The following is a 9473-nucleotide window of genomic DNA, read 5'->3' as shown; positions in this document are numbered from 1 at the left end:
AGTGATTTGATATCTTATGATTTGATTTATAAAGTATAAATATGCTGACCCATAATCAATTTATAAAATGCGAGTCCCAGAAGCAAACTTTTGTTCAGTTTGTCCTTGTCAATATCTTTTTTAGATAAATATTCATCCATTAGTTCTCTTGAAATAGTTACGTCATTCAGCGTTTTATTTTTTCCTGTTAATTTCTTCCTGTACATGTCCAACACAAATGGTTTGGCACATATTCGTTCATTTCCCACTTGAAGTTGAAATATTTTATCCATAGTTTTGGGTTTCATTAGATGTACAACATTCCCACCATTTTTCGCATTTAACCCATTTACGATCACATATTCTAAAATTCTTAAGTTCGTTAAGATAGGAACAACTTTTAGGGTTTTATAACGATAAAGTTTGTCTTCTTTCAAGTAGATGTCACCTTCTGGAATTTCATCTAGGGCTGCTTGAATCTGAAGAAAACAAAATGCATTACTAAATAATATGGTTTCATTATTTCTGCAGGTTTTATTGGATAACATTTGAACAGACTAAAAGTACAAAATATGTATATCTGATTTCGATGCTGACTCTAGAAGACAAACATATGAGGTCAAATTCATTTAACACCCCTATAGTTAGCCCATTAGAAAATTTTGAAGAAACATGCTTTTTAAATATAGCTTTCTGTATGGTACAAGTCTAGGTCAATGTGGATATTTAATTAAATATGAGTTACAACATTAAGGGAGACATATTGTGTAAAAAAAATTGCTGTAGTGATTTCTTTATTCTAAACCTTTTCAATTTGTAAGGTCTGTTCCATTAAAATGAATTTCAAAGGGTTCGAAGTAACTAACAAAGACTCCCCCTCCCCCTTTTTGCCCAAATCCCAACACATTCAACATACTATTTTGTAATTGTAATTTTGCATACATCAAATTAACATAAACCATGTGCAGTAATTTAACATCCCTTCATACCTCACACATTTAGTTTTATGGAATAGCACTAAAATACAGTATGTAAGGACTGTTCCATTAAGATGGATTTCAAAGGGTAGGAAGAAACTGCCACTACATGTCCCCATTCAAATCATTGATTTTCCAAAAAAAAAGGGAGGTTCCAACCCCCGGAACCCCTCCTCTGGATCCACGCCTGCCTTAAATACAGAGAAAGAAAGGATAAAAAGATACATCTACAAGTAGGTAAACCCATATACTTCAGCCAACCCTTTCCTACTCACCCTCTCAAACAACAAGACATGATCCAGTTTCTGCACATAAGTATCAAATAAATCTATCTGTTTCCATTCTTCTACCTCTAGATATCTATTTATCTTGGCAACGGTCACATGTTCAAATGATACATCTAGTGTCACAACACTCTGTAGGTTCTAAAAGAAAATAAGACAAACATGTATGTTTGTAGGAATATATGAATATGCCGTATGGGCTTTATAGACGATATGGTGACCAAAACTTGTTAATTTCTGTGTCACGTTATCATTTGTCACAAAATATACAATGGCATGTTTAAAGTAAGAATGTAATAAATTATGCAATGGTGTATCCCAGATATTGATATGTGTTCACAGAAAGCCAGTTATAGGATGTACTCAAATCTTTATCTACACAAATATGTACCTCACGTAATTCAGGGGACAATCGTGGATGAATATGACTTGTTGTCCTTTTTGTTGTCTGACCTTCTGAATCATCTATTTCACCATCATCTTTTATAACAGGACCACCAGCAATCTGCTCTTGAAATGTTTGGCATATTTCGATCAGACTCTTTTCTCCCATTCCAACTACTTTAAGTACATCTGACAGTTCTGAAAAGTCTCCATTTTCTTCTCGAAAATTGATGATTTTCTTTGCTTTTGAACTTCCACATTTTTTAATCAGAGCCAACTGTTCTGCATGAGCTTCATTAAATAAACTGACAAACTTTTCTTGTTCTTCCTCAGAAAATAAAACATTTAACTTTTTTCTACTGGTAGACTTTACAGTTTTCTGAGTGCTGACTTTTTCTGCATTTGATGATGTATTTGGAATAGCAGATTTATTTTCATCTTCCTTTTGTATATCAACTTCTGCCTGAAAAAAAAATTAAAATCCTTGACTTTAATTAATTTGCCTGAATTTTCAAAATATTTACTTCGACCCTTTGACAAAAATTTCAAAATTTCATAAAAACTTGAACCACACACTTTATCTTAAACATTTCAATGGATATATAGCAGTTTGACAAACACTTATTTTGATCATTGAGAAGCTTAAAATTTCCTTAACAATAGACTATGATTAAAATGTGTACAGAGATTTCTCCCTTTAGACTAAAGATTAGACTGAACTAGTATACATTTGTTTAGAGGCCAGCTGAAGGACGCCTCCGGGTGCGGGAATTTCTCGCTACATTTAAGACCTGTTGGTGACCTTCTGCTTTTTTTTTTTCTACGGTCAGGTTGTTGTCTCTTTGACACATTCCCCATTTCCATTCTCAATTTTATGTAAGTGGTAAACTACACTCCAGGTGACCCAAATGAATATCATTTTTGATTTTTTTTTCTAAAGAAATGCTACTGATTGTGATTCCCTCCAAAATACATTGTAGTACAAAAATGTATATTCTTCATCTGTTCTTGAACATAGGAAATTGTAAAATACAGAAATACCATATATTGCATGTATTGTGAACTAAAGAAACTTTTGCACAGATCATTTACATTGATGAAAAATGCATGTTCCAAATAAAAAAAAAAAAATGCATGTAATTTTGTATCTATCCAAAATCAATAATACTTTTTTAAAATGTATCACATGTTTTATGCATTTCCCTTGGTTTTGGAATATGACCTAGATTTGTTTTTGTCTATCAATTTATGAGTTTTGAACATCAGTAAACTACTGTTGCCTTTATTTACTGATCATTCACTTATGTTGAAAGTCTAAAAGTCAAAAAATTTCTGTCAACTATCACATAGTCTTATAGTTTTTAAAGATAAATGAAACCTTTCAGGTTACAATACACCATTAGATTTTATGGACGCAACCATTTTATGAGCATAAAATGGTATTCAGAATTAAGAGTATGGCGAATCCTGATTGGTCGATATGTGCGCCCGTTATTTTTTATTATTAGAGACTTAGTGCACTCTGCTTTATACAAAAGGCAAAATAAAATTTATTCCGTAGCCCTAAAGGCACTGAGATGACTTTTCAATGCTTGGACAAGACACATATTTTTAAGGGCAAAATTGATAGGCATGGGAGATAAGTACAAAATACGCTATTAAGAAAAGCAACGCGAACCTATATTTTTTGGACCAAAAAATACTGTCCTAATAACTTTTCTTTGATTCTAGCAAGGTTACATTAAAAAAATCAACTTTCTAAAGTCTGTATCTCGAAAAAGGCTACCATTGTCGCCTATGGGGAAATTAAATGTTTATTTCAATCTATACAGCATCGACATTTCTTTATCATAGTGCTCAAAAAGTGTCAAAAACAGTCATTTTACTTGACATTTGATGTGAAACCGAATTTTTTGGTGACAAATGAAATATTGATTATCTAGTTTTTAAGCTGTAGTCTGTTTCATATTGGTATTGCGTTTTACCTTAGAAAAACGGGTGGGCTCGACTTTTGACTTACTGTGGAACGAATATGTAATTATCTGAAGTTCTGCTGATTTGTTCGAAAAGAGCAAGTACATGTCTAGAGTTTGTGAATATAAATCGATTTTTTAAACATAACAATCTCAACCCAAGTGCTGTTATCGAAACTACCAAATTCAGCAAAAATGTACGGAAATTATCTCCTTCGAACATTGAAATGTTCACACGAATAACAAACTAAAAGAATAAAATAAGCATGCCATTTTGTAGTTAACAAACAGTTATTGATGTCAAAACACAAATATTTACACATATTCCATATTTTGAAATGCTATAGTCTGTTTCAAAAATGTACTTTTATACTAAAATGGTTTCATTTAAAACTGTTGTTCAAAATTCAACTTAGTAGTTATATATTGGATTGGTTTTGGTATCAATATAATCAGTACTTGATGATATATAAAGAATCATTGGAGAAAGTATGCATTATCTTCAGTCCCTTTTTAACAAATCAGCATTTGCTCAAAAAAGCAAATTTTTTTTCTTCACATTTTTCGACTGGGGTCAATTCTGATAAAAAATTGTGAAAATTCAGAGAGTAAAGCCAGAATGGTTTGAAGATGATTTATTTGTGGCATATATATTTGTGCATCTAACGCACTATGAATTGCACTATACAAGAAAGTATTAAATACTGTATAGGTTACAATACACCATTAGATTTTAAGGGCGCAGCCATTTTATGAGCATAACATGGTATTCAGAATTAAGAGCATGGCGAATCCTGATTGGTCGATATGTGCGCCCGTTATTTTTTATTATTAGAGACTTTGTGCACTCGGCTTTATACAAAAGGCAAAATAAAATTTATTCCGTAGCCCTAAAGGCACTGAGATGACTTTTCAACGCTAGGACAAGACACATATTTTTAAGGGCAAAATTGATAGGCATGGGAGATAAGTACAAAATACGCTAAGAAAAGCAACGCGAACCTATATTTTTTGGACAAAAAACTACTGTCCTAATAACTTTTCTTTGATTCTAGCAAGGTTTCCTTAAAAAAATCAACTTTCTAAAGTCTGTATCTCGAAAAAGGTTACCATTGTCGCCTATGGGGGAAATTAATTGTTTATTTCAATCTTCAGAAGCATCTAGGTCTTCTACCTTCTAATATGAAGCTTTATACAAATAATGTGTGCTGTCACAGCCTTATAGTAATCCATGTATAGTGCCACTTTTGTTGCAGACAAGACAAAAATCAGAACATCATATTGGCTGTTCATGCAGAACAACTTTTTTACTGTTTATCCGAATCTGAAATTTGATTTTAATTTCACTTACCATGTCTTTTTCTTCTGCTTTAAATTTTTCATGATAAGAATCTTTCACTGTCTCAGTGTTTTTAAATTTCTATATATAAAAAAGTAGATTTCTTGTTACATTGTACATTTAAAATCTTTTGAATAATGTATTGTATTATTTTATCCATTATGCTAAATATATATATACGGTACACAAATATATATTCTAAACAAAAATAAATGTATTATGGTATCCAGACTGTAATGATATCATTTGGTTTCAGATAAATTGTACTTAAAACATGCTTAATACACTACTATAGCAGACATCCAACTTAAATTGCCTTTTGTTAACATTAAATATTTCAATACATGTATAACATCTGACAATACTATCGGCTTTGCTCATTGTTGAAGGGTGGACAGTGACTTATAGTTTGTAATTTTTGTGTCATTTGGTCTCTTGTGGAGAGTTGTCTCATTGGCAATCACACCACATGTTCTTTTTATAGGAATAATTATTCTAAAATTTCCATATTTCAGCATACATTTTGAACAGAAATTGTGCCGGAAACGCATATACAAAATGTATAATATCTGTGCACCAAATAAGTATAAAAATAATGTCATTATGTGTTAAAGTATACTTACCTCTAGCTTTTCAGATATTATATAACTGTTTGACTGGCTTCTGACATACTGCAAAATACAAATAAGTAAATATAAATTTTAAGTATGTGTAAACAAGAATGAGTCCATAGTACACAGATACCCCACTTGCACTGTCATTTTTTATGTTTAGTGGACAGTGAAATTGGGATCAAAACTCTAATTTGGCATTAAAATTAGAAATATTATATCATAGGGAACATGTGTTCTAAGTATCAAGTTGATTGGATTTCAACTTCATCAAAAACTACCTTGACCAAAAACTTTAACCTGATGTAGTTCAGATGGACAGAGGGACAACCAACAGACTCACAGACTGAAAAACATAATGCCCATGAATAAAGTATAACAAGAGGCTGTCACCATGACAGCAAACCGGATTTATTAACATCTAATATATACATACAGACATTTACATGTAGATACTTCTTACAGACCATTTAACATATATGTACATGTACATGTACATTCTTTTTTTTTTTGGGGGGGGGGGGGGGGGGGAGAAAGGATGTTTACGAATGATATTTCCATCTTCAGCAAAAAAGTGATTTTAAAGACAAAAGATTTGAACGGACATGGGTTTGTTTCCATGCAATAGCTTGTAGCTAGTGCCCCTTTAAGTGTCTATCTCGATTTTAAATCAGGAGTTTGTTATTCATTGCCATTGGTTGCTGTAACAATATCTTATATAAACCATTATAGCTGTCTGTACGGTATGAGTTCTGCTTATTGATGAAAACCATGCATTGTCCTTTAACTTCAGTCTTGTTTTTAACCATTTTGTGTCCACTGTCAAAAGCACATGTATTCTTTAGCATTGAGGACTTTTTGAAATCAAGGAAGATGATGAAAAGAAACTAGCTCATAGGTCCTTACACCAAGAACCTGTCTTGGCATTAGAACATTAACCAGAATTACCATGTCACAGCCAAAGCCTCCAGATCTGTTGGATTCCTGCGAAGGAACCTCATAAGTTGTCCTCAGGAAGTAAAAAGTCAAGCCTACACAACTACAGCCAGTGCTGTCTGGGATCATTACCAGTACCAACAAATCCAACAACTGGAAAACGTACAACGCCAGACTGCTAGATTCGTAAAGGGGGAAATTTTTTCGAGGGAGCCAGGTTTTGTGAATTAAATGACTCAGCAACTAGGTTGGGAACCACTGGAACACAGGAGAGCCAGGAACAGAGTCATCATGTTCTACAAAATAATAAACCATATTGTACAAGTTCCTATTCACCACCTGTTCAGCCATCATGACACCAGAACCAGTGGTTCTGTGTCTAATAACATCAGACAGATAAGGACCAGACTGGACTGTTGCAAATATTCATTCATCCCAGCCACCATCATATCCTGGAACGACATACCTCCAGATATCCGAGCTTCTCTGTCTGTGGAACATTTTCAACAAGCCATTCAAGATGTCAGCGTGTCGATACAACTCCACGTATAAATTACAGCACCATTTTTAACTGCACATACAGATATCTTTTTAACTGTACATACTTGAAGGTTTTTGGCTGTTCCCTCACGCTGGAGTATGTACACTCAAATGTGAGTCTACGCCTTGACGGGGAGATAGATAGATTATGTTATGGTCCGCAAATAGTCAAAAAATAAAATAAGAACCTATGAGCTACGGTTCCACAGCTAAAAAGAAACAGGTTTCCCTCTACAATGTATTTATAAAAAAGAAACAAATACACTTAGCTATGTCAAATGCGATAATATGGTATATATTTCCAACCAAAAAACATCTGGAACCATGTGGAATCCAATTGGGCATGCAACAAGTGTAGAGAGCTTTAAATCTGCTCTCAATAAGAACCATCAACTATAAAGGGACATGGCCTTCATACCATTGTATAAAAGACAGCAGGGATCTCCATGGATGAAAATTGAAAGATGGAGGAACTTTCATCATCATAAACCGTATCTCCGCCGTACAGAGTAGCGCGATTGAAAGTTGTTCATCCCTCCACATGAGGCTAGGTGAACATGATAATTCATTGCTTATTTGAATTATATATATATATATATATATATTTATTTGAATTTTCATTATAAATGCTATATAGAAGTACATGTATATATATTTTCAATAATTGCTGTTTGTAACCCTTCAAAGGCCAAGCCCTCATGCCCCCTCCCTTTACCTTAGTCAAGAATGACCAATAGCTATCACGAAGGTCCCCATGTAGTTTTCTTGCTATTTTTTGTAATTGTTATGGGGATTAAAAATCATGTGGAGCTTATTTATCAGGGACAATGTCAAATTCAGAAGTCATGAACCCATTACCGGTATGGCTGGTTTGAAGCAACGACAAAACGAGTAGTACGGGTTATGTAAAAGGTTTAAAAGATCTAGCAAATCGATGCTATGCAACATGCATCTTTGGAGTCTGAAAAGAAACCGGAAACACGGATGTATCAATTTGATTGTAAACTACGAAATGAATTCGGAATTACAATACGATATTTCTTTACGGGAATATCGAAAGTTTTTACTTTTTAACTATAAAGTAATTCTATATTAACGTACAATGTAACAATACAGCAGTACTCGAGTTATTTGCGATGAAATAATAATTACTGTTTTACGTCTTATTTTGCACTTCCTAAAAATGGGGATGCTCATTGGGTAAATCAAAATAAAAGCACGTGTTCAACTTGTTAAACTTTGTAACTGGATTATTCATTTATTTATTTAATCTGAATTATCATAAGCATTTGCAGAAACTTTGTTAAATAATTCGACAAATGAATCGTCTATCTTCAGATAATATTCTCCTGTCTGGTTTGTTGATCTACCTGTACAAGCTCAGGTATAAGTGATTCAAGATCTTAATCCGAATATCCCTCAGGCGTTAGAACTGTATTGGATTATACTATGAAAAAAGCCTGAGGGTTATGCAATTACATGCATTTGATTATAATTGCTAAAAAAATGGCGTCAGGCTATCAAAATGATCACAGTTTTGAACGATGGCGGGAGAGTGGAGACAATTGAACGATGCACGAGTCATTTGACAATGGCGCCATCGTTAAACAGGCCATGGAGATCCCTTAGACAGTATTAGTAACTATGAGCCTCATATGCAGGTAGGTGAAACTTACATAAATGGAGAGATAAATCAAAAATGAAGAGATTGAAGCCCAATTTATATAATTCCAAGGCACTCAGTCGGCTCCAGAAGCGAGGAGGCAGCGCATCTTTTTTGGGTGGCCAAATATACACTTTTAGATATGGGACTAGCTCTGACGTCTAACGTACGGCCCCAGCTTGTCTGGCAAAACAGCTGTAGGACGTCAGAGTAATATCGGACTAGAGGTACCCATACAGATACTTCTATGATACGAGTGCCTGGCCTGATGTCTCGCCTAAAATGATCATGTCAAGGTTACGATGAGGTCGTCAGATATACAATAAATTATATACAACTACATGCACAAGTACAACATACAAAAATACTAAAAATTCTGGGAAACTAACGAACTGTCAGAGCGATAATGACAAACAATTAAGATTATTGAAATAAGTCACCTGTTCTAAAGTAGATGAACCTCGAAGAAATCTGTTAAATCGTGAAAACAGTAAATGTTTAGAAAACATGCTTATTTGTTTTTACCGGAAATGATAATTTGAAGGTAAATGTCAAAAGCAATACCGGTTTGTATCTCCGGATTATACTTATCACGCTGTGACAAAAAATGATCTAGTAATATATTTTCTACCATGTACGGGAAAGTGCAATGAAAACTCAAAAGGATAACATACATAACTGAGGTTTATGTAAATAAATTATAAAAATGATGAAATCAATCAATTCCCTTCAAAAAGAACAGGCTAAAAACATACCGCATTTAAAGAATAATTACAACTTAAAGAAT

At 33.5% G+C, this 9473-nt stretch overlaps 1 protein-coding gene across 3 annotated transcripts; it reads right to left on the bottom strand.

Annotated features, from left to right (window-relative positions):
* LOC134724903 (transcription elongation factor, mitochondrial-like) lies at positions 1–9230 on the bottom strand. 3 transcript variants are annotated; one of them, XM_063588245.1, is made up of 6 exons: positions 9127–9230; positions 5560–5607; positions 4949–5017; positions 1632–2087; positions 1232–1381; positions 1–458 (listed from the first exon to the last, which is right to left on the bottom strand). In XM_063588245.1, the coding sequence occupies exons 1-6, from the start codon at positions 9193–9195 to the stop codon at positions 27–29; spliced, it is 1224 nt and encodes a 407-aa protein (XP_063444315.1). In that variant the 5' UTR covers positions 9196–9230; the 3' UTR covers positions 1–26. The 3 variants fall into 3 exon arrangements, with proteins under 3 accessions (XP_063444315.1, XP_063444317.1, XP_063444316.1); XM_063588247.1 differs by lacking the exon at positions 4949–5017; XM_063588246.1 differs by lacking the exon at positions 5560–5607 and having other exon boundaries at positions 9127–9198.
* Between the last annotated feature and the right edge of the window lie 243 nt (positions 9231–9473).

Source organism: Mytilus trossulus, chromosome 7 (assembly GCF_036588685.1).
Source record: "Mytilus trossulus isolate FHL-02 chromosome 7, PNRI_Mtr1.1.1.hap1, whole genome shotgun sequence".
Classification (NCBI taxonomy): domain Eukaryota; kingdom Metazoa; phylum Mollusca; class Bivalvia; order Mytilida; family Mytilidae; genus Mytilus; species Mytilus trossulus.
This window is presented reverse-complemented; position numbering and strand designations above follow the sequence as displayed.